The 26449-nt window shown below is 34.7% G+C and overlaps 2 protein-coding genes across 5 annotated transcripts in view; both read right to left on the bottom strand.

Annotated features, from left to right (window-relative positions):
* ARL6 (ARF like GTPase 6) overlaps window positions 1-10558 on the bottom strand; it is a 53218-nt gene extending 42660 nt beyond the window's left edge. The window contains exons 1-2 of the mRNA XM_081235196.1: window positions 10139-10558; window positions 6728-6877 (exon numbers count right to left, since the gene is read on the bottom strand). Of these exons, the coding sequence (XP_081091322.1) occupies window positions 6728-6850 (123 nt within the window). The 5' untranslated portion in view covers window positions 6851-6877; window positions 10139-10558. The remainder of the gene's footprint in view (window positions 1-6727; window positions 6878-10138) is intronic.
* Window positions 10559-21141: 10583 nt separating this feature from the next.
* The window catches only part of EPHA6 (EPH receptor A6), a gene marked incomplete at its 5' end in the record, with an annotated part of 867182 nt that continues 861874 nt past the window's right edge, over window positions 21142-26449 (bottom strand). For all 4 annotated transcript variants that reach the window (XM_081234488.1, XM_081234490.1, XM_081234489.1 and 1 more), the window contains 2 exons: window positions 21142-25027; window positions 26048-26197. In XM_081234488.1, coding sequence (XP_081090614.1) covers window positions 24913-25027; window positions 26048-26197 — 265 coding nt within the window. In that variant the 3' untranslated portion in view covers window positions 21142-24912. The remainder of the gene's footprint in view (window positions 25028-26047; window positions 26198-26449) is intronic.

The following is a 26449-nucleotide window of genomic DNA, read 5'->3' as shown; positions in this document are numbered from 1 at the left end:
ATAAAGATCAGATCAGAAATAAATGAAAAAGAAATGAAGGAAACAGTAGCAAAGATCAATAAAACTAAAAGCTGGTTCTTTGAGAAGATAAACAAAATTGATAAACCATTAGCCAGACTCATCAAGAAAAAAAGGGAGAAAACTCAAATCAATAGAATTACACATGAAAAAGGAGAAGTAACAACTGACACTGCAGAAATACAAAAGATCATGAGAGATTACTATAAGCAACTCTACGCCAATAAAATGGACAACATGGAAGAAATGGACAAATTCTTAGAAATGCACAACTTGCCAAGACTGATTCAGGAAGAAATAGAAAATATGAACAGACCAATCACAAGCACTGAAATTGAAACTGTGATTAAAAATCTTCCAACAAACAAAAGCCCAGGACCAGATGGCTTCACAGGCGAATTCTTTCAAACATTTAGAGAAGAGCTAACACCTATCCTTCTCAAACTCTTCCAAAATATAGCAGAAGGAGGAACACTCCCAAATTCATTCTACGAGGCCACCATCACCCTGATACCAAAACCAGAAAAGGATGTCACAAAGAAAGAAAACTACAGGCCAATATCACTGATGAACATAGATGCAAAAATCCTCAACAAAATACTAGCAAACAGAATCCAACAGCACATTAAAAGGATCATACACCATGATCAAGTGGGGTTTATTCCAGAATGCAAGGATTCTTCAATATACTCAAATCAATCAATGTGATACACAATATTATCAAATTGAAGGAGAAAAACCATATGATCATCTCAATAGATGCAGAGAAAGCTTTCGCCAAAATTCAACACCCATTTCTGATAAAAAAACCTCCAGAAAGTAGGCATAGAGGGAACTTTCCTCAACATAATAAAGGCTATATATGACAAACCCACAGCCAACATCATCCTCAATGGTGAAAAACTGAAACCATTTCCACTAAGATCAGGAACAAGACAAGGTTGCCCACTCTCACCACTCTTATTCAACATAGTTTTGGAAGTTTTAGCCACAGCAATCAGAGAAAAGGAAATAAAAGGAATCCCAATCAGAAAAGAAGAAGTAAAGCTGTCACTGTTTGCAGATGACATGATACTATACACAGAGAATCCTAAAGATGCTACCAGAAAACGAAAGAGCTAATCAATGAATTTGGTAAAGTAGCAGGATACAAAATTAATGCACAGAAATCTCTGGCATTCCTATACACTAATGGTGAAAAATCTGAAAGTGAAATGAAGAAAACACTCCCATTTACCATTGCAACAAAAAGAATAAAGTATCTAGGAATAAACCTACCTAAGGAGACAAAAGACCTGTATGCAGAAAATTAGAAGACACTGATGAAAGAAATTAAAGATGATACAAATAGATGGAGAGATATACCATATTCTTGGATTGGAAGAATCAACATTGTGAAAATGACTGTACTACCCAAAGCAATCTACAGATTGAATGCAATCCCTATCAAACTACCACTGGCATTTTTCACAGAACTAGAACAAAAAATATCACAATTTGTATGGAAACACAAAAGACCCCGAATAGCCAAAGCAATTTTGGGAACGAAAAACGGAGCATGAGGAATCAGGCTCCCTGACTTCAGACTAAACTACAAAGCTACAGTAATCAAGACAGTATGGTACTGGCACAAAAACAGAAATATAGATCAGTGGAACGGGAAGAAAGCCCAGAGACAAATCCACGCACATACGGTCACCTTATCTTTGATAAAGGAGGCAGGAATGTACAGTGGAGAAAGGACACCTCTTCAATAAGTGGTGCTGGGAAAACTGGACAGGTACATGTAAAAGTATGAGATTAGATCACTCCCTAACACCATACACAAAAATAAGCTCAAAATGGATTAAGGAGCTAAATGTAATGCCAGAAACTATCAAACTCTTAGAGGAAAACATAGGCAGAACACTCTATGACATAAATCACAGCAAGATCCTTTTGGACCCACCTCCTAGAGAAATGGAAATAAAAACAAAAATAAACAAATGGGACCTAATGAAACTTCAAACCTTTTGCACAGCAAAGGAAACCATAAACAAGACCAAAAGACAACCCTCAGAATGGGAGAAAATATTTGCAAATGAAGCAACTGACAAAGGATTAAACTCCAAAATTTACAAGCAGCTCATGCAGCTCAATAACAAAAAAACAAACAACCCAATCCAAAAATGGGCAGAAGACCTAAATAGACATTTCTCCAAAGAAGATATACAGACTGCCAACAAACACATGAAAGAATGCTGAACATCATTAATCATTAGAGAAATGCAAATCAAAACTACAGTGAGATATCATCTCACACCAGTCAGAATGGCCATCATCAAAAAATCTAGGAACAATAAATGCTGGAGAGGGTGTGGAGAAAAGGGAACACTCTTGCACTGCTGGTGGGAATGTGAATTGGTACAGCCACTACAGAGAACAGTATGGAGGTTCCTTAGAAAACTACAAATAGAACTACCATATGACCCAGCAATCTCACTACTGGGCATATACCCTAAGAAAACCATAATTCAAAAGGACACATGCACCCCAATATTCACTGCAGCGCTATTTACAATAGCCAAGAGATGGAAACAACCTAAGTGTCCATCATTGGATGAATGGATAAAGAAGATGTGGCACATATATACAATGGAATATTACTCAGCCATAAAAAGAAATGAAATTGAGCTACTTATAATGAGGTGGATGGACCTAGAGTCTGTCATACAGAGTGAAGTAAGTCAGAAAGAGAAAGACAAATACCATATGCTAACACATATATGTGGAATTTAAAAAAAAATGTCATGAAGAACCTAGGGGTAAAACAGGAATAAAGACACAGACCTACTTGAGAATGGACTTGAGGATATGGGGAGTGGGAAGGGTAAGCTGTGACAAAGCGAAAGAGAGTCATGGACATATATACACTACCAAACGTAAGGTAGATAGATAGTGGGAAGCAGCCGCATAGCACAGGGAGATCAGGTTGGTGCTTTGTGACTGCCTGGAGGGGTGGGATAGGGAGGGTGGGAGGGAGGGAGATGCAAGAGGGAAGGGATGTGGGAACAGATGTATATGTATGACTGATTCACTTTGTTATAAAGCAGAAACTAAAAAAAAAAAAAAAAAAAAAAAAAAGAATGGACTTGAGAATATGGGGAGGGGGAAGGGTAAGCTGTTAGAAAGTGAGAGAGTGGCATGGACATATATACACTACCAAACATAAAACAGATAGCTAGTGGGAAGCAGCCGCATAGCACAGGGAGATCAGCTTGGTGCTTTGTGACCACCTAGAGGGGTGGGATAGGGAGGGTTGGAGGGAGGGATATGCAAGAGGGAAGAGATATGGGAACATATGTATATGTATAAGTGATTCACTTTGTTATAAAGCAGAAACTAACACACCATTGTAAAGCAATTTTACTGCAAAGAAGATGTAAAACAAAACAAAACAAAACAAAAAATCTCAAACAATCTAACCTTACACCTAAAGCAACTAGAGAAAGAAAAACAAAGAAAACCCAAAGTCAGTAGAAGGAAAGAAATCTTAAAGATCAGAGCAGAAATAAATGAAATAGAAATGAAGAAAAAATAGCAAAGATAAATAAAAGTAAAAGTTGGTTCTTCAAGAAGATAAACAAAATTGATAAACATTTAGCCAGACTCATCAAGAAAAAAAGAGGATGCAAATCAGTAAAATTAGAAATGAAAAAGGAGAAATCACTTCTGACACCGTAGAAATACAAAAGATTATAAGACACTACTACAAACAACTATATGCCAATAAAATGGACAACCACGAAGAAATGGACAAATTCTTGGAAAGGTACAATTTTCCAAGAGTGAACCAGGAAGAATCAGAAAATATAAACAGACCTATCACAAGTAATGAAATTGAAACTGTAATTAAAAATCTTTCAACAAACAGAAGCCCAGGACCAGGTGGCTTCACACGCAAATTCTATCAGACGTTTAGAGAAGAGCTAACACCAATCCTTCTCAAAATCTTCCAAAAAATTGTAGAGGGAGAAACACTCCCAAATTTGTTCTGCAAAGCCACCATCACCCTGATACCAAAACCAGACAAAGATATCATAAAAAAAATAAAACAGACCAGTATCACTAATGAACATAGATGCAAAAATCCTCAACAAAATAGTAGCAAACAGAATCCAACAACACATTAAAAGGATCATACATAATGATCAAGTGGGATTTATCCCAGGAATGCAAGGATTCTTCAATATATGCAAATCAATCAATGTGATATATCATATTAACAAATTGAGGAATAAAGACCGTATGATCATCTCAATAGATGCAGAAAAAGCTTTTGACAAAATTCAACACCTATTTATGATAAAACCCCTCCAGAAAATGGGCACAGAGGGAACCTACCTCAACGTAATAAAGGCCATATACGACAAACCCACAGCAAACATCATTCTCAATGGTGAAAAAGTGAGAGCATTTCCACTAAGACCAGGAACAAGACAAGGATGGCCACTCTCGCCATTCTTACTCAACATAGTTGTGGAAGTTCTAGCCACGGCAATCAGAGACGAAAAAGAAATAAAACGAACACAAATTGGAAAAGAAGAAGTAACGCTGTCACTGTTTTCAGATGACATGATACGATACATAGAGAATCCTAAGGATGTTACCAGAAAACTACTAGAGCTAATCAATGAATTTGGTAGAGTAGCAGGATACAAAATTAATGCACAGAAATCTCTTGCATTCCTATACACTAAGGATGAAAAATCTGTAAGGGAAATTAAGAAACACTCTCATTTACCATCGCAACAAAAAGAATAAAATACCTAGGAATAAACCTACTACCTAAGGAGGCAAAAGACTTGTACTTAGAAAACTATAAAACACTGATGACAGAAATCAAAGATGACATAAACAGATGGAGAAATATGTTCTTGGATTGGAAGAATCAATATTGCAAAAATGACTATACTACCCAAAGCAATCTATGGATTCAATGCAATCCCTATCAAAGTACCAATGGCATTCTTCACAGAAATAGAAGAAAAATTTTACAATTCGTATGGAAATGCAAAAGACCCTGAGTAGCCAATGCAATCTTGAGAAAGAAAAACGGAGCTGGAGGAATCAGGCTACCCAACTTCAAACCATACTACAAAGCTACAGTAATCAAGACAGTATGGTACTGGCACAAAAACAGAAATATAGATCAATGGTACAGGATAGAAAGCCCAGAGATAAACCCACGCACCTATGGTCAACTAAATTATGACAAGGGAGGCAAGAACATACAATGAAGAAAAGACAGCCTCTTCAATAAGTGGTGCTTATTAGAACATTAGAATGCAAATTAGAATATTCCCTAACACCACACACAAAAATAAACTCCAAATGGATTAAAGACCTAAATGTAAGACCAGACACTATAAAACTCTCAGAAGAAAAACATAGGAAACACACTCTTTGACAGAAACCACAGCAGGATCTTTTTTGACCCACCTCCTAGAGTAATGAAGATAAAAACAAAAATAAACAAATGGGACCTAATTAAACTTAAAAGCTTTTGCACAGCAAAGGAAACCATAAACAAGAAGGAAAGACAACCCTCAGAATGGGAGAAAATATTTGCAAAGGAAACAATAGACAAAGGATTAATCTCCACAATATATAAAAACAGCTCATGCAGCTCAATATCAAAAAAACCAACAACCCAATTAAAAAATGGATACTTCATGAAAGAAGACATACAGATGGCCAAGAGGCACATGAAAATATGCTCAACATCACTAATTAGTAGAGAAATGCAAATCAATACTACAATGAGGTATCACCTCACACTGGTCAGAATGGCCATCATCAAAACATCTACAAACAGTAAATGCTGGAGATGGTGTGGAGAAAAGGGAACCCTCTTGCACTGTGGGTGGAAATGTTAATTGATATAGCCACTATGGAGAACAGTATGGAGGTTCCTTAAAAAACTGAAAATAGAACTACCATATGACCCAGCAATCCCACTACTGGGCATATACCCAGAGAAAACTGTAATTCAAAAGGACACATGCACCCCAATATTCACTGCAGCATTATTTATAAGAGCCAGGACATGGAAACAATCTAAGTGTCCAATGACAGATGAACGGATAGAGAAGATGTGGTACATATATTGAATGGAATATTACTCAGCCATAAAAAGGAACAAAATTGGGTTCTTTGTGACATGGATGGACCAAGAGTCTGTCATACAGAGTGAAGTAAGCCAGAAAGAGAAAAACATATATTGTGTATTAACGCATATATGTGGAATCTCGAAAAATGGTATAGATGAACCTATTTGTAGGGCAGGAATAGAGAGATGCAGACGTAGAGAATGGACATGTGGATACGGGGGGAAAGGGAGGGTGGGATGACTTGGGAGATTAGGTTTGACATAAATACACTACCACGCGTAAAATAGCTAGCTAGTGGGAACCTGCTGTATAGCACAGGGAGCTCAGCTTGGTGCTCTGTGATGACCTAGATGGTGGGAGAAGCAGGAGAGGGAGGTTCAAGAGGGAGGGATATAGGTATACATATAGCTGATTCACTTCATTGTACAGCAGAAACTAACACAACACTGTAAAGCAAATTTACTCCAATAAAAAAAAATAATGGATTATAAAAAATAAAAATAAAAACAGTCCTTTATCAAAAGAAAATACACAAAGTATGTAATAAATATACTTACGTTTGAAGGTTTAAGTTTATTAATGATTGTTGTTTTGCCACTATTATCCAGCCCAAGGCACAAAACATGAACCTCCTTCTTCCTCAGGCCAAGCAAGCCTGAAAGTCTGTCTAGCAATCCCATAATGTGAGTCAAGTATTTACAAACCAGCTGCAAGTCAGGAAAAAAAAAAAAAAAAAGATATATTACCCACAGGCACCTTAAGAATAGAAAATATGAGCATATGTATCCCAAATTTCAGAATTTAAAGACACAGTGATATTGTGAAAACCATGTCAATGTAGCTTTGCATTTAGTAAACAGAGTTTAAGCTGATTACCAGAAAGGAGTCTTAACTGAAATGCAGATTGGCAGATAATAACCCCTGACAACACAGAATAATGCCCTTGAAATAACTGTACATTTCTCATCGTGACATATAATACTTAAGAAGAAAATGTGGTTAAACTCAGAATCATGTGGAGTCTGTCATTTGTGATACTTGAGAATATTTGCAGCCTTTTCTGGAAATCTTGAACAATGTATGGGCAATGGCGTTCATGTGAAGCCTGATGCTGAAGCTTAGAAAGTAGAAGGCAGATCAGAATAACAGAGAAAAACTGAGATTTTGGCTACATCATTTGAGCCACTGGTCAAATCTTTTTCTAAAGCCAGCCCCATTGTAGTTTGCAATAATACAAAGTAATAAACATTGAATTCACCATTTTTGTTTCTTTGCTTGATTATATCCAGTTTAGGTTATATCTTCTATCAACAGAAACAAAAAATCCTAACTGATATATTTATCTTAATTTTTCCTTAGTCCTTACGTATATCTTTGTAAGTCACCACAAATCCATTTGGGAAGAAGGTTATGTATAAAACACACACACAATTTGAACCTTAATAAATACTTGTTTCTTTGAAACTATAACTTACATGAACTATCCTGTTAAGTATCATTTTAAAAGAATTTTAACTAGTGTACTAGTAAAGAATATGAATGTAAATACCAATCTTACATTTTCATCTCATTTTCTCAAATACCATAAAAGTTTCTTTGTTAACTTGTCCCTGAAGTGTTCATTTGTTTATCAATTCTTTCTTTGGGAAAAAAAAAATCCTTCCAATGCAAACTTCCAAAAAAACTCCATCAGTAATCCAAACATAAGCATTTTGAAGTCAAATAAAACTGCTGATGGTGTGTTGCTGGCTATGTGATAACTTTATGGCTATTCATACCCTTCTAAGGTACTGTTAGATTTAGACTTCGGGTCTCCAAATGAAACTTTCCAAAGGTTCTTCCTTTGGGTCCATCACCACCCCCACCTCCCAAAACATTATTATGTGGTGGGAGAAGAGAGATACCACTTTTGCCAGCCCTCAACTGCTGCAGGGACTGCTACAGCAGTAACTACAATACATCTGTATTCCAAACATTTCCTATTACTCTCCAAACCACCATTTTCAAAGTTCTCTTAAAAAACAAAACAAAACAAAACAAAAAACCCCTCTAAATATCAGTTTCATTTAATTGATTTATTCTCATCTCCATCTAAGGTTCCAGAAGCTTGTCATCTTACAGCTCCTTCAGTATTTTTTATTCCACACCAAAAAGGCAAGACCATACCTTGAAGGATGTGAGGATGCAGCAACTTAAAAAATAAAGAAGCTTCTAAGACAACTGCATCTGAAAGATGGCTGCATCATTAGTTTTGCTTAGGCCCCTTCAGAGATCATTGTGGACAGAAATTTCAAAACTGAATTCCAATGATGTGCAGAAAAGAGGTGAAGCACCCACCCTAACATGGGGCCACAGTTGTCTTACCCAAGGGATGAGTTTGACTTCAGGTACTCTATTTGCGCCGCCTGAATCGACTTCTCTCCTTGTGTTGGAGATTCAAATCTCACTCAACCCATTCCTTTAAATCTCAGCTTAGGGATAGGCATTTGTAGAATCTACTTTAAGTTAGCCTTCTGATATCACGAAACAACTCACACAGACCAATTTAATTCAAAGTAAATTTGCTATTACTCACTTTGTTATTAATTGTACTAAGCATACTGATATAGGTTTATATCTTGTTTTGCAATTCCCATACGATTTTGAATAGATTTTAAAAAATATGACCACTTCTCATATCATCCCCCTCTGGGCATCTATGATAAAGCATTGATTGTCAAAAGCTTGATACCTGAATATTTGTTTTTTCATAGAACATCGGATTCTGATTTTCTGTCCCTTTTTTCATGGATTATCAAACACCTGATGCTTGTTATTGAAATACTGTGGGATATGCAATTTAAAAGAGAAGTCAGTTGTTCTAAGAGATATAATTACATTTATTGAAGTTGTTTTATAAACAACTATCATATAGCCTTATATATGCTTCTATTTCTTAGTAATTATACATCTTTATAAATTTACTTTTTGCATGCATGAAATAAGGAAATAGAAGATAATTTAAGTCACTCGACATTCATTAACCATGTCCTAAGTGCACAGGAGGAGATACAGTGAAAGTTTTCTGTAGCAACCTACTCCTATAGTCATGTTTCTCGCCCCTGGCTGCACACTGGAATCAGCTAACTGGATTAGTATTTCTGAAGATGGAATCAGGGCATCTGTGTTTCTGATGTACAGTCACTATTGAGAACTTCAGGATTTTAGAATAAAGTCTAAACTTCCATGCATAGCTTTTAAAGTTGTTCACAATCTGGCTCCAATCTACCTTTCCAGTTTCTTATTTTACTGTTTTCCTTTCTCTGCAAACCAGCCAATCAAATTCTCTTGGCTGTTATCTGAGGAACGGCTTTCTTTTCTTTCTTTTTTTTGGCCCCTCCAGGCGTCACGAGGGAATCTTAGTTCCCCAGCAAGGGATTGAACCGGGCCCCCTGCAGTGGAAGCGAGGAGTCTTAACCATTGGACCACCAGGGAAGTCCCACAATCTGCTTTCTAAAGTTTTTTTTTAACTTGTTGCCAGAAAAGTCCTGTAGAATTAGAATGTTACCCATAGTACGAGCTTGGAAGGTAGGCTACACAGAGAGAGAGTGGTCGAGCAAAGGAAACAACATGAATGGTACTTTGTAACTTTAAAAATGTTTCTAGAGTGAATTATAGCACACTCTCACTACCCCCAATAAATATTTTTATTCAGCTTTCAGTTTTTTATGATGAAATTTCAATTATACTTCCCACACAGCAAACAAAGAGGCCCAAATCGGGCAGTGTTAAAACCATCCAATCAAACAAAAATTCACCCAAAGCAGTTCCATGAGTTTTCTGGGGTCCATAGCCCACTTCTTTTCTAGTTCTCACACATTAGAAACAACCACACGGAATGAAAAACATGAGGAAGAGCAATTCTAAAATTGGTGGCGGAGGGGACTGGGGGGTGGCGCTGGATACAAAAATTGGGGTTGGGGAGATACCTGGTCTTTGAGGTTAGCCCTGCGGGCCCGGGAGCTGCTGAAGAACAGGAATGGACGCACTCGCTCGTATCCCTCTCTGCAATGGGAATATAGTGCGGGCGTCCCTCAGCTTTCCTCTCTAGGCCTCCATAGGAAGGATCCGTGGGCCTGAGCAAAGCCGCCTCGCCTCCGCAAGTTGGGTGAGGGGGTAGCCTCTGGCTCAGCCCAAGCATCAGTGGCGGGTCAGGCGGCGTGGTGCGTGGCGTTCCCCGGGCAACCGGAGGTTTTTCCGGTGCGGAGCCACGCCTCCTCAGAGGTCTCAGCGCGTCAGCTGCCGTGCTCCTGTTAAGGGATTGAAGAGCTCCCGCAAATGCCAGAGGCACAGCGAGGAGTATTTTAGAAGTGTAAGCGAGGTTGAAGGGGTAAACTGCCGCCTCCCAGCGAGGAGCCGCGCAGTTCCCCGGTGGAGCATAATGGGAGTTGTAGGCTCGCGCACAGCCTGCTGGGAAGTGTTCGGCGTCCGCGTTGGCTTCGGGCCTTTCTCGCCGCGCGGTCTCTCCGCCCTCTCGGGAAAGTCAGCTCAGAGGGAGCGGCGCACCTGGTGGCGCCCAGAGCGCTGAGGAGTCTGCGTCGACGTCGAGCATGGGCGCCGCGTTCTAGGGCGAGAAGTACGCCGGAATTGCCTGGTTGCCCGTAGCATCCACCCTTTAACGGGCTGTTAGGCCTCAGACCCCGGAGTCCTGGAGAAGCAAAACCGTTCGTGCGGGCAAGGAGAGGAGATAAACTCACAGGCATTATTCGGCAAAGGAAGTCTGCCTGAACCTGGTTTCTGAGCTGTCTGATCTCCTGAAGAGATTTCCACGAGGCATAATCCCCTGCGATTAGAGTACAGTCCCCAGAATCAAATCGGCAGGTGGTCAGGAATCAGTAGTCCCAATGCTTAAAGTTAGCCACCCTCTTAAATTGCTCTGGGGTATTATAGTAATAGTAAATGATTTATCTCCTTTGTTAGCCAGGAGTATGAGATTCTCTACCCCCTCTAGCTACCTAGTGTTATATTTACTACCCTACCTGTTCTTTGGCCTATCAATTTCGGCCTATTAAGTGGATTAGCAGGGTGAAAAAGAGACTAGAAGGAATTCTGTAAAAGTAATAATGGGGGAAAGGTTGTATTTGCATGATCATGGGATGCATTTTATTTTCCAAATTTTCAAATGCGGTTCTGTTATTTTTACAATGGAAAAAATATGTTCTGGGCTAGTGACTCTTGTTGAAAGATGAAAACTAACAAAATGCAAAACCAAAAAAAACCCTATAGTTGCGTATCCAAAAGAACTTACCAATGTCCTTGAAGAAATGGAGTACGGAAATATATTCCGCCTTATTGTGTAGCCTTAGTCCAGTTAACGCTGCTCTATTGTTCAGCTTCCTCACCTTCAAAAAGACACTAAATAACTCATTTGGTGGTTTTGAGGAATAAGTAGGTAACAGAGGTATGTATATTTGGCACATAGTAGGTGTTCAATAAACAATTTCCTATCTTCCTTTGTCCTGCAATTTTTATTATATGGGTAAGATTTTTAAATGTGGTCCTTTAACTTCTGACACTGAATTTACACTGAGGTATTAATTACTTTTCTGTGTGTCTGGGTATTGTGACTCACTTTGATAAAAGTTGGAAGCTAAAGTACTTACAGCCGGACTTTGACTTTTTTTTTTTTTTTCCCCTTAGAGCTAAGTAGAAATCTTATGTTTCAGGAAACTTTCGTGTACAGACAATTTTTCCTGTTTGGAGTTGATATTTTCTGCCCCTAGGTTGAGCTCTGTTTTTGCTTAGTACAAAACATTTGGTGAACACTGGAAATGAAGTGGAGAGATTGGATATCCAACTTTTCAGTCAATTTAAGCAGATAACATAATTCTTTTTAAAAATTTTGCTAAGTGAATAGTTATCTTAAGGTACATAATTCTCTTACAAAAATTTAGCTAAGTAAATAGTTATCTTAGGTAAGTGTAGTTGATGTGTTTGCTTCTTATTATTAGAGATAAAATAGTGGTCATGAAACCCACAATCTATTCAATAATCTAGAAAATGTCAGTTTTGAAACTAACAACCTTTAAAAAAGTAAATACTTCATATGGTTGAATCTGCTGTTTTGGTGCTTTGCCAACCAAAACAGCTCTCAACAATACACTCAAGGCTCAGCATAAAAACTGGTTTCACTTGATTTAAGAAGTTAGTTTGGGTCTCCTTATTATGAGAATAAGAAGCTTTAAAAATGGTACTTAATTTTATGAAGGCTTCTTAAGATACCTGTATAAGGAAAGAAAGTTTCAAGTACTTTATTACCAGTTTAAATTTCATACTGGCTTTTGGAACTGTGGTAAGAATTATAAAAGAGAGAAGAGTGAGATATGGTGAGTACAGTGCTATTCTGATTAATTCAGGATACTTTTAATATATTTTCTTACCAGCAACTTTTAAAAAATATAGAAAATCCATGATTGGTAATTTACTGGATGTTTTTGGAATGAATATTGATAGTGTAAAGCTGTTTGAACTGTTGTACATTATGTGTATCTGTCAGTCATCTGCAATTTGTATACAGGATTACCTACGCAATGAACAATTTAATTCACTTGAATCTCACAAAATATTTTGCTGATATAAAATCACTATAAAAATATGTACTAATTATTTATAGTGACTTATGTGAATTTATGTCTTGACCTTAATGATATTATTGTGAAAAATTACAGCTATGATTTTGTCTCCAAAATTACTAATATATGTAAAGAGCATCTAGATTTAATAGACTAAAAGATAAATTATATTAAATATGATCAACACAATACAAAAAAGTCACAAATTCAACCACCAGAACTGTAACTTTTATTTGCTAATAGATATTTTAATAAACAGGCTTACTCCATCTGTAAGACCCTGATAATGCCTCTTAGGAAATCATAGAAAAATAAAATACAATAATTAGTAACTTGTACTTTGTACAAAAATCTTATGTTGCTCAGCAGGTAGTTTTGCTAAACACCATATTCTTTCAGCAAATAGATAGATGACATATGTAATGCAATTCACCGCAAACAATCCCTCATTGAGAGCTGAGCATTCTATAACACTATAACTTGTAAGCATGCCAGCACATGAAAATATACATGGAACATCATAATATTACAGTAGATTTCGTAAGATGAAAACAATACCACCTTCAAGTAAGTCTGGACTACTTCATTGTCATAGTGAAGTAGATAATAGGTAGGATTGCAGTTCTATTGTAAACACCCTCTTACTGTGTTTATCTTTCTACCATATTGTGATACAACCAGAAAAAAGAACATAGGCTGTGTAAGGAACCTGAGTGAAAGGCATATATTGAAGCTCTAAATAGTGATGTAATACTAAAGAGAAAAAATAATGCAGTGCTGCACTTCCTTCTTCTCACAAACAGATCTTTTCCCCTTTTTGCAAGAGTAGTGCTAAATCCATAATTAATGATAAATAACTTTATGACAGGTTACAAAGAGATACATTTTAAAAATCATAGGAAGAAAAAATGTTTTCAGCTGCAGTTTATCATTAGTCAAATATTACTCTATGAGGGACTAAATGTCTCAACCTAGACAGTTGTTATCTAGGCACTTAATATAAATGTACTATTTAGTATTTAAATAATAAACTTTTTAGGATTTGTGCTACAAAGATTTTTATAACTTTTTTATTTTGAATACACTGCAACTGTCAAATCTACCATTTAATACTTGATATGGCCATTCAAATATTGAGTTTAATCAAATGCATATTTATATGTACACATATATCTTTATATTTTTGGCTATGCTAAAACAAAAAAATGGAGAGCAATCTTATTCCATTATTCAGTCTAATTTTACATCAAATCCAAAGAATAAATCTGCACGTATAAATTCCAACACACTGAATTACATACAGCCTGTCCAGAAATAAAGCTCCAAGCACAATGAAAAAGTCACATCCTTCCTATAGGATAGAGAGGGCACAATGAAAAAAAAATATATTGCCCTTGTGTTTCTCTTAAATGACAGATGTTTTTATATGAAAACAAAACAATAAAATATTGTTTTACCAAACGATTAGAGCCTGATTACCTTTATTTATTTATTTTAATTTCAGATGGGGGCTCAGACCCTCTCAAAATAGTGTTTTGAGAAAATTGACAGCTTGAATATATAATACACATCTTTAAGCATTAAACTAATTTTCATAAGCTTTGAATTAGAATGGCTACAAGATGTTTCTGTCTTTTACACTGCAGTAGACAAAAATAACAAAACATGGGAAGTATCTATGGCATTGAGAAGTCCTCACTTAATCTCTACATTATGGAAAGAGGACTCTGTTATCAGCATCCTTGGAAAAGCTCAGAATTCAGTTTCAGGTCTTCCAAATAAGATGTCTCAAAAATATTTAGTAAAATGGCTTTAATATATTTTATACAGTAGGTCTTTGTCCTGTGGTGTATTACATACAAATCCCCATTGACTATGTTTATATATGCACATATATATGTTTATATGTGTGTGTGTGTGTGTGTTCCCCCTTTCCAACTACCTACACATCTCTCCAGCCTATACCTGCTTCCCACTCCTTATACTGACTTTTATTTCCTCTTGGTAAAGTAAGACTACTCACACAGTAACATCCTTACATTTCTACCACAAATCTACCAACCTATCTGCATATTACACTCTCTGCCTTCCCTCCCATTGTAGTTCTGTCTCCTCCTATCAAAAACTAACCTTCCAACTTAAGCTATGAATCCTAACCTTTCTACTTCTCAAAGCCTTTTCTAATTAAATTCTCTCTTGCATAATCAGTTTTCCCCTTTCTACCAGATCATTCTCATTCATATATAAATATTCCCTAGCATCCTTTCTCTAAACACACACACACACACACACACACACACACACACACACACAGCTTTCTTGACCCCATATCTACTTCCAACTACTCAGCTACTGCCCTGTTCCTCTTGCTTTCTTATGGTAAAACTTCTTGAAAGAGTTGTGTATAGATACTGACTCCACATTCTTTTCTAAAGTATCTTCTCAATCCACTTCAATCAGGCTTTGACTTCACTACTTCACAGAGACTGCCCTTGTCAAAATCATCAGTAACTTCCATGTTGCCAAGCCCAAAGTCCATTTCTTTACTTTAAACTTGGCTTCTTAAAGCATTTAATCCAGATGGCCAATTGTTTTTTTTTGTTCTCTACGTTACCTTACACTCCTCAGGGTCCTCTGCTGGTTTCTAATTCTCCACCTAACTTCTACATTGACATGCCCTGGATCTCAATCAAGGCCTACTTCTCTATCTTACAGGCTTTTCCCAGGTGATTTAAAAACATTAAATACCATATATATATTGATGGCTTCTAAATCTTGATGTCTAGCCCTGATCGCTCCTTGGAACTCTTATATATAACTGTCTCCTCAGTATCTCCATTTGAATATCTAACAGGTATCTCAGGCATTACATGGCTAAAACCAAACTCCTGATTTTTTTCCCTCCCAACCTGCTTCTCCTGCACCACCACTGACTACATTTCTTATTTTTCAAATGTAGAATTTATCTTCAATTTTTCTCTCTTTATCCCTCAGGGCCAATCCATTAGCAAGCTCTGTCTTCAAACATACCCGACATACATCCACTTCTCTCCATCTTCACTACTTCTTCTCTAACAAAAGCCACTTTTTTTTCTTTTTTGCTTAAACTACTGTAGTGGCCTCATAAATATTCGTTGACCGCCATCCCATTTTTTGCCTCTCTTTTGGCTCATCAACTGTGTACCGAGCACACTGTTCTCTCTACCCTCAAACACTCTAAAAGTCTCACACATTAAACTATTCCTTCTGCCTGGAATTCCCCCAGATTTTCTCATGACTGGTTCCTTCATGCTTTTCATACATCGGCTTAAATATCACATCCTCAGAGAAGACTTCCCTTACCACTTAATATGAAGAAGCCACAGTCATGCTATGTAACAACATTAATTTAATTTTCAGCATAGCACTTATGAGTACTTCTTCATTGTGTGTCTTTACCACTAGAAGGTCAATTCCATGAGACAGGGGCTTTTGCTTGTCTTGGTCGCTTTGTGTCCTCTGTGTTGAGAATAAGACACTTGTACAAGATAATGTTTAGTAAGCATTAGTTAATGAATGAATGGACTTATGGATAAATATACATTTAAAGTAAATCAGTATATATGTGTATATACTATTTTTAAAATTAGGAATTATACAGTTTTGGACTAGCAAACACACTTGATTTAATTGTGTTTGTTTGTTTATTATATCTGTTCCCCATAGTATAAACAGCTTTAACTGGACAAATCATAATTTTTTTGTTGTTGCTATTCTTTATATTAAAATACAGACACCTAACTATTTCATTTAATGGTAGAGTGATCAAAGTTGTGAGGTGGGAAAGGGAATGTTTTGCTTCCTGAAAGGAATTTTTGGATACTCCATAGAAAATAAGCAATTGATGCAAAAATGGAATGGTTTTTCACATTTGTTTGAAGTATCCCATTTGGTGAAATTTAAAAATTGAATAAACAGTAAACAGTGGGAAAGTAACTATAAAAATATATGTTCACTACAGTACTTTGAGTATACAAAGTCTAATGGAAGACTTTCTTTTTGTATTTCCATTCATGAGAAAGTAAAAGACTTTGCTCTTTCCAGAAGACTTTATGGAATATATGACTGGTATTAGATAAGAGCAGTAGCTTCAAAAATAATAATTTCTAACGACTATGTTATGGATTTTAGCTGCAACTTCTCTGAGAATTGGAAGGTTACAAGCAATATTAGAGGGACTGAATGGAAATATATAAAGCAGTCCTTTTTTTTTAATACTTAAAATAACTGAAAAGAGAAGGCAATCTCCTTGAAACAATATAAGCATTTAGAGATCATAAGATATAATGTACAACTCATATATAGGTCCTGTATTTTTTAGACTATGTGTAAAATTTATATATCTGTATAAAAGCATAAATTGATTCAAAAAGACTACCCTTTCAACTCAATTATTTTTACCTGCATCTTATATATACTGTTTTTACATTTAATAAAGCAGAAGGAAAACCTTTTTATTAATAGGAGTGATATGTATAAAGTGCTTTGACAGTCTAATATTCAATTTTGGGGAGGCAAATTCTTAATTATATATGTCTTAGAAATCAAAAGAACTATTAGTATGGAAATGTTAATAATTGTGATCATTCAGTCTGTTAATATACTTTTAAAAAATAAATTTAAATTTTTGATATTTTGGTAAGATTTCTTTCTAATTTTATATAGCAATACATATTTTAACAAATATTAGTGGACTTATTTATATTAGAGATTCTCATCCTCAAAATGCATTTTAGCTTCAAAATTACCAGTAAGAGTAACATGACATAATTTTCAAACAGTTTTCTATTAATTTTTTGGTTTTTTTAATGAGGTAATTAATAGTTTTAACACAAACTCCTCTTTATATTACCTTTTTGCCTTTTCCTCAGTTTTAATGGAACTTGGTCCATTTTCATGTTCTGCATTCATGCTCTGCCTGTGATTTTTTAAAAAATAAGGTTATTTTAGAAGGTATAACTAACATTTTAGGAAACATAGACTGTTAATTAACAATTATTCCATCAAAAGTCAAAATTAAGCTGTCAAAGTTTATACTGCATACAAAATTAAACCTAAGTACAGTTTGTGAAAAATGTGCAAAGTTATTCAAATTTCCAGTGACACAATCTAACGATGAAGTATGATTAACAAAATTATTAATAGTGTATCATAAATAAAGCACATATAGTAATCTTTAAAGTCCAGTGTTACCCATATCCATGTTTGTTAGGAACGCTCAGGTATTGTGCCCCACCAAAAAAAAAAAAATGCTCCCATCTCACATTTTGATTTTTTTCTCTTGGAGGCCTAAAACACCTAAAATTACATCAAAACTCCATATCTGTAAGAAGAAAATGAGATTTTTGCATTGTATAAATATATTAATACAATTTTCTTTAAATACATACATATGGCATAGGGAGAACAACATCACATTAAAGCAAATTAAAAACTTCCATGACAAGCATTTATGCAAGTTAAACCTTATTTTCCAAGCAGCGCAGAAATTTAAAAAAGCCTCAGTCACTGTTTATTTTTATATTGTCCACGAATATTATTATTATATTGTCAGTATTGTTTTAAAGATACTCTTGAAGATACTGCAATAATAGCTCTAGATAAAATACCAATGGATTTTCAAACAAATTGGTTTTAACAATGCTCACATCAATCACATCAACATAAAATAGCTTGTTCAGTTACAAGTCTGTTATCTAATGAGTGGTCATTAATTTTGTCATAGAGCTTCTAAAGACAACAATTTTAAGCAGATTTATTTAAGCAGTGCTATGTGGCAATGAATAAAACATGCACAGTTATGTAAAAACTTCATTACAACTTAAAAAATGATAATACTGGGTAAATAATTCTAAAAAGAGCATCAGTTACTACTTTGAAAAATGAACTAATATAATTAATTATATTCTGGCTTCTCTCTGAATGAAGATGTGTTTATGTGAAAATTTTAGAAAAACAATTTCTATCTAAATGCATAGATATCATTCTACAAATTACTAAATGTGGAAGAGAGACTTCTAATTTATTATAAAAGCAATAGAAGAGGACATTTTAAATTAGGTAAAAACCTCAAAAGTGTATTGTTTATTCATCTTTATGATTTAGCACTGTTCACTCCATCTATCAGTATTTCAAAAAGTTAAATGATATTTGGTCTTTCAAGAACAAAGGCAAATTAAGACTGTTCTAAGGATGATGATCTATAAACATAGAAAAACTTGTATAGTAATGTTCACATCAATATTGCTTGCCATGAAAGCTCATATTTAACCAATGAAAACAAGGACATCTATCTTCAAAGTTAATAATGCCTAACTAAATATAAAATTTGATTTAGATATATGAAAAATGAAGGTTCTCCTGTCCTTGGAATTTTCTTTAAAATAATGTATTCTTTTGGAATAAAGACAGTTCTCCCTTCAATCTCTCTCTAATGAATGGAGACTCTGATGCTAACTAAATTAGAATCCTGAAGTAGGGTTGTCCTTTTATTATTTTGTTGAACACCTTAAAGTCATATCTCAGTTGTTCTGATTTATAGTTTGAGTTGATAACATTATCTTAACCAACAGTAAGTTTATCATGACAAATTAAAGATTAGCCAGAGGCTACAAGTAATGGAGGAATATGGATGAGAACAGAGCTTTACTTCAAAGGAGATTTTCACTAATTCTGGTACTTTTCTACAACTCCCAGGAAATTGTGTTGTTAATCTGTACTTTATTTTCTAATCGAAAGTAGATACCACATCTTTATATCATTACATTTAAAAGAGATCTGTCCTCGCTTTTTATATTCTTTAGGATGAATTAGGTCTAAAAGGTAGTGGAATTCTTCTTTGAGATCTTCCCCTTTAAATGAAATAAATCAAAAATTCCCTTAAGAATATAGAGATTTGGTATTCTGATAAACTAGTGTGGAAATTCAAGTAAGAACCTTCTTTATTTTGTTTAGAAAGAAACTTTGCTTTCAATGGATAAGTGCAAAAGTGTAATAAAATGGAGGTGACTTGGTAGCATTAAGAGAAATACAATACTTTGTATTTGCCAGATTCTTTTCCAAAAGATGAAGTTTAATTTTTAGTAGTGCTTTGCTATCCATAGTAATTGAAAAGTTTACTTTTAATTTTTTTGTATCACGTTTAAATACAATAATTTTGACTCAATACTGATAAGCTAAAATAGACTTTTAAATCTATTCTAATATCCCAAAAAAGCCAATGCCAACCAGGTTTTTGTTAACTTCTTTTGAATTAAGAGCAAAGAACCTAAGTCTTCTAATTAAGATGTAAATATTCTTTTTTAAACATTTTATTTAAATCCATCATTAATTTAAAATTGGATATAATTATTAGTCAGATGAAAGAGGATTAGTTAAAACTACATTTTGATGACTTGGAGCTTCTTATGGATCTTTTGGCCTTTTTCCCCCAGGAGACACATATATCACGCCACATCCTCTTATAACAAAAAAAAATATATTTTATCCTCAGAAATCTTTGAAACACTTGTCTAATACTTATCTTTTTAAGGGAATAGTAAGAGAAAGATGGGGTATTTATTCTTCTGGAATATAAGATTTTTCTTTTCCTTTATTTCACCTAGTAATATATGCGCTCTGGTCATGAGTAATCATCTCTTTCCTTTGTTAAATATATCATGTTTGAAAGAATTTTATGCAACCATTTCAGCTGTATACTCATTATTACATTTACTAAGGCCAGTGAATTGGCTTGGGCAAGAGATTACCCCAGAACTGTTTTTGAAAAATGGCTGATGTTTTCTAACTGGAAGTACCTTTGAGGTAGTGAGCCTACACCTGAACTGAAAAGTATGCCACTGGACAATAGAAGTATGTGACTCCTGAGGAGGATCAGCTGTTAACAAGAGAGATTCTCTTAGAGAATCCAGCAAGTGTGCTCCCTTCTGCCAGAGGAAGTGTGGAGTGTTCTATGGAAAATTTGAGGTCCAAAATATCTCTTTCCACAGGACAAGGTTTTTTTTTTTTTACAAGGTTTTTTATTTCACACTGGACAAGGTTTTATTTCACATTGGACAAGGTTTTATTTATTCAATGTATTTTTGTTCTGTGGAAAGAACTAACCCTTAGTGGCATGGCAATCACAGCAAACATAGCAAATAGGCTCTAACCTCTAAGTTTTAAGCTTAAGAGTTACTTGAATGTAAGGACACTACAGTCAAATTCATCTTTGCCATAAAATTTTATGCATGTAGGAGACACCTTATAGACACCTTATAGATATTTGTTAAAATGAACTAAAGTTTACACTACCTTTATTGAACATTATTATAAAAAATTGAAAATCTGTTGAAAATGTTGAAAATAAAAACTAAAAGCTGGATGACTTCAGTGCCCAGTGTTCTAATGGAAGAATACCATCAATTTGACACAGTGTGCTCCTCTACCTTTTGGAGTCTTCATATAAAAAGCACTAAAATATTTTTGGATCGAAAGTTAATATGAGTCTTTGATACTTAATGGAATTTGAACTTGGAAAAGTTAAGTTGATGATACTAAAAGAAGTGATTACATCTTCTTCTAATCTCTTTGTTATATAAAGACATGTACAACAACTGTGAGTTGATAACAGTTTTTGATTCATAAAATATTAATTTCTTTTAAATTAATAACACGTTTCCCTAGCTAAAGCAGTAGGAAAGGATCATCTTCATCCATTTTGAAATTACTTTCCAAAGCACTTAATTTCCAGTTAATGAAAAGCCAGAATTCATACCCTCTGTATGTGTAAATGCTCCCATTAATGTGGTAGGACCCAAAATACCTAGTATTGGTGAACATTTTGAGATAAGAGATTTAACTGACTGCTTTACAGAGTAGAAATTTGGTAGGGAAAAACATTAAAATGGCTTTTTAAGAAAATTGTTGTTGGGAGATAGGTAATATAATTCATTCTTCACCACATCTTCAGAAGACCTCCTGTAAAGACTGCTTTTCAAGGATTAAATTTGGATTTGTTTTCCTTTCATGGGCTGAGTTGGGCCTTAAAGCTGTGGCTGGAAAATTTTTTTTTTCAGGTATTTAGTTGGATAGATTTTAAAGAGTAATACAGAGTGAAATAAGATAAATCTTTCTTGATTATGGCATGCATAACATTTATCAAGTTATAACTCAGTGCAAACGTGCTATAATTCTTGATTCCTGTTAAGCCAAGAGCTTTGCAACTTCTGATGGTTTTCTTAGTATAATGATTTACATATCTAATCTCTCTTCTTGATTGTACATTGTTTTTACATTTTTTCCCAGTTATGTCTTATATATACTATGAGATAATGAGTTGACTATAGGCTGGAAACTGACCACGTAGAAAATTTTAAAAAATGTTTCCTTCAGCTGTCTGATTTTCAAAATCTAAAAAGCCCCTCAGTAGTATAGACTAGGAAATTTAAAATAAAGCAGGTACATGACTATATATGCATATTTTAGTTATTAAAGATTATTTTTGGAGGCTTGTGATTTATGGATGTTACTCATTTTCTATCATTACATTCTATGTTATGAATATTAAACAGCTTTAATTACTGAATATATGCACTAGTAAATCTCAAACTATTTCATGTAAAATTTTCAAATCTGTGATTGGTAGGCAATAAAGAAATAGATATACTTATTTTTTAATGTTTCTGTTTAATCTCGCATACCTTGCTCTGACCATGATGAGGTTCACATTTACACTAAAGATTATCATGCTTACAGTTGCAAAAAATATAAATGTAAGTTTTAAAGAGGATTGGGGGTAAGAGACAAAGTGAAAAGGCAGTTTTATAATACTACAGAAAGATGTTTGGGAAGGAAAACAAAGTATGAATTAACCAGATATAGAATAGGATCATTGGATTTTTGAAGAAAAAAATTCTTAACAGAGAATTTAAATCTTGCAAGCACTGAATGCCCATTCCATAGACGTTTAAATACTTTATAGAATTTATTTCATCAAAGTATACAGATGTTGCTGACAGAGTCCTATGGAAGACCATAATTATTCTATTCCTTATTTTCTAAATATGTTTTTTGTTGTATTATAAAAATAAATATATATGATTAATAAATTTAATCTGCTTTACATCTGTTCTTATTTAATATATATTTGAAGATAGGTAAATATGGAAATTTTATATTTCCTCTAAATGTATCCAGATTTGTGTAAATGTAACAAGCAAACTGCAGACAGTCTGTGAGTGATGCATGACCATGCACGTGATGGCTGGAAAATGTTGCTAGCTATTTCTGACACACTTACTTAAAAAGTGATGGATTTCCCACTTTTTTCTTTTTTATTGTACTTTAAGGAATACTTTAAAGACTCTTCCTTCTAGCTCTCTCTGTTTTTTTCGAAATGAGAAAATTTTAGCTGTGGTAGGCAAAAATCAGAAGATAAATCAACAAAAGAAAACATGTGGAAGGGTCTAGTCTAATGGGACAATCAACAAATCTTAAAATAGGAAAAAAGAAAAATCGAGACTCCTTTTATAGCAAGAAAACTACTATCACCAAACAATGTAATTTAGGTAGGAATTTGAGGATGTGGGTAGGGCACCTTTATCTGCGGGATCAAATAAAACTTAATTTTTATATTAAATCAGCATCTTCAAGACAACCGGCTCTTTTCTTCTCTTAAGACATTCTCACTACTCTTCCACCTAGCACAGCAGTCATTTTTTTAGTTTCACCGGGAACAGCTGATTTTATAATTGAATTTGTTCATATGACACTACTGTTTTGATAAGCTGACTCAGCTTAATTCAATGAAAAGTATATTTGACTGTTTTTGCAGCCTCCAGAAGATTATGGCAACAACACACCTTAGCTGTGTATACATTTTTATGTTACTGTATCAAGGACTCAGGTTACACACAATTCATATATGCTCATGTGCTAGATCCGTTTATACCCTCTTTGGTGTATGCAACGGCATACTTGTCTCTTGGAAGGTTTGGAAAACAGCTCAGCATGTTCATGTAACTTATTTTTATGAACAAAACATAAAAATTCTTAAACTTGCAAAATGTACCAATATTAGACAGCTCGATGTGTTTATTTTCTTGGGCCACCATGTAACTATCATAAAATTCTGTTTAAATTAAAATCTTTTTACGTTTAATCTAAGGCTATAATCATAGATCTTTTATTCAAAGCAATTCTGCTGAGAATAATTTTCTTAATGCTTTGATAATTACTCTTGCAAACTTGTGAAGATGAACCAAGGAAACAGTCATGGATTATTCCATGCTTCACTCTATTTATAGCCTTTAGAGCAATGGACTCACTCTTGGTCTCTCCAGGGGTGATCTTCATAAGGCAGTAGAGAAATATACTATAGTTAGTAAAAAATTAGAGGGGAAAGCCTGCCTCTAAACTACCACCTACTATGAAATATGTAGGACACTAAAAAGTTAATTTAAAAAAAAGACAAACCAAGACTTAAGAAGTTTTAAAAGCACAGTATGTTTCTCCCTCACCCTCCCTGATAACTTCCTTCTCACCACAGTCACACTTGACAAGAATTCACTACATGAAATCATTGGTCTTTTCTGCAAATAATTCTAACAACATCAGGCTTTGACAGGTAAAGTATTGTAGGATAGAGTTAACGATATGACCCACAGAGTTGAATATAATTATCTAAAAAATAAATATTCATGTCAGTTTGGAAGCTACTTGATCACAAAACATGAAAGAAAGGTCAACTCTTTCTTTTTAATCTACCATCAAACTCTGAATACATCATTAACCCCAAATTCCTTTGGGTTAAGTCCTTGAACACTTCCGAAATACAATTATACAAAGTTACATATCCATGCTGAGTTATTTACCATTGTGTAATGATAATCTGCAGTGCGCCAGGGTTTTATTTGCAGGTTATTCAGAGAGGAGCTATGATGAGTGATTTTTAAATCCAGGTTGGAAGCATAAACAAAGGGTGTGTGCCCGTAGTCTGAGAGGAGACTGCAGTTTGTGAAGTGATGTTTGGAGAATCAGAAGAGAGGGTAGTAGAGAGGATATCTTTCATTTTAGAAATGCTGAGGCACAAAACACAGGTGCTTGTAGTACGTTCATACATGAAATCCCTTCTCCTGTATATGCATCATGTGTAAACGTAAAGTCTGTATACTGCTGACTATTCGTCTCTGGTGTCCAATGAGTATGACTCCAATTCTTCTAATATCACTGTGAGAGATTGAGAGAGAGAGAGAGAGAGAGAGAGAGAGAGAGAGAGAGAGAGAGAGAAAGAGAGAATATGAACATTTAGATCTAGTAGGTATGACAGAGAGGAAATGAACATTTAGATATGGTAAATGTGCCCCATGTCAGATTTGCCAAAAATTGTACACCTGGTAAAATGAGAGTTTAAGCAGAGATATAAATGAACAACAGGAGTTCGTTACCTTTTTCTTAACCCTGGTGCCAGAGAATGCGTCAGGTCAACCTCAGATTTAAGGATACAAAGAATTCAGGTACTGATGTTAATGTTCAGATATTTCATAAGCCCAAGGGTTTTATGTAATTATATAAATTTTCAACAGTATTAGCAAAGTAGCATGTAGGATAGAAAGTATAATGTGGACTCCATTTTAATTGTCATGGTCTTTCAATAATCTGAAAAAATGCCATTGTATTATGTTGAACAGTATGAACTTACCATTACTATTTTACAACAATGGCAATTTCATATGGCTTCACCTACTAGTTTTAGTATCTTTCTTTTAAGCACATGTCGAGCATTTTCACTGCACCATGAAAGGATAGCATTTGAGAAAGTGGAAAAATGCTGGACCATTATAACATAGAGAAAAAGCTCTGAGATAACATAATATTGTATTATTACAATTATTACATTTGATGAAAGTAATAGGAATTGATTTAGTATACGAGTCAAAAATAATTTGCTAAGGTAAAACTATGTTGATGTAAAGTCTATGATGTGAACAAGAGTAATATGCATTTTAGAAAGCATTTAAAATTTTAAATAGTTTTTTGAGTTAAATATATTCTTTCAAAGGAAAATAGTTAAAAGTGTAATGTCCAAATTTCACTAGAATGATCGATAGAAATGGTGAGGAAAGATGTGGAAACACCATCCTAGTATTAGGGAAGGTAGTTTAACTATGGTGTTCTTGATATAGTATTTGAATTTATAATCTACTGACTGGAGCATCTAAATATAGTAATAAACATAGCACCACTTACTCAATGCTCATTCTTGAAATGAGGTCAAAAGTTGTAAACCCTGCTGCCATGAAGTTATTCTTATATTGCCCCATCTTTATAGAATCCAGCCAGTCACTGACCGTCACAAACAAAGGATATTCAGGAACTTCACCAGGGGAGTCTGGCATTCTACAAGGAAAAAACAAACAAACAAGCATGGAGACCATTTAAAAGCCAGATAAAGCAAAAAATACCCAACTTTATTTTTAAATTTTACAGTATTCTTACATCAAATGTTTTCATCCTCCATAGAAAACTAGAGATTTAAAATTTTTCCATCATATTCAAATCAGCCACTTATACCCGGTCAGTTTCACTTGTCAGTTTCTTTTGTCTTTTCCTGCTTTTTGCCACTACTAGGTCTTATACTTGATGTATCTT

The sequence above is a fragment of the Mesoplodon bidens genome (genome assembly GCF_964165515.1).
Source record: "Mesoplodon bidens genome assembly, chromosome: 5".
Lineage (NCBI taxonomy): Eukaryota > Metazoa > Chordata > Mammalia > Artiodactyla > Ziphiidae > Mesoplodon > Mesoplodon bidens.
Note: the sequence above shows the minus strand (reverse complement) of the source record. Positions and strands in the feature narration are given on the sequence as shown.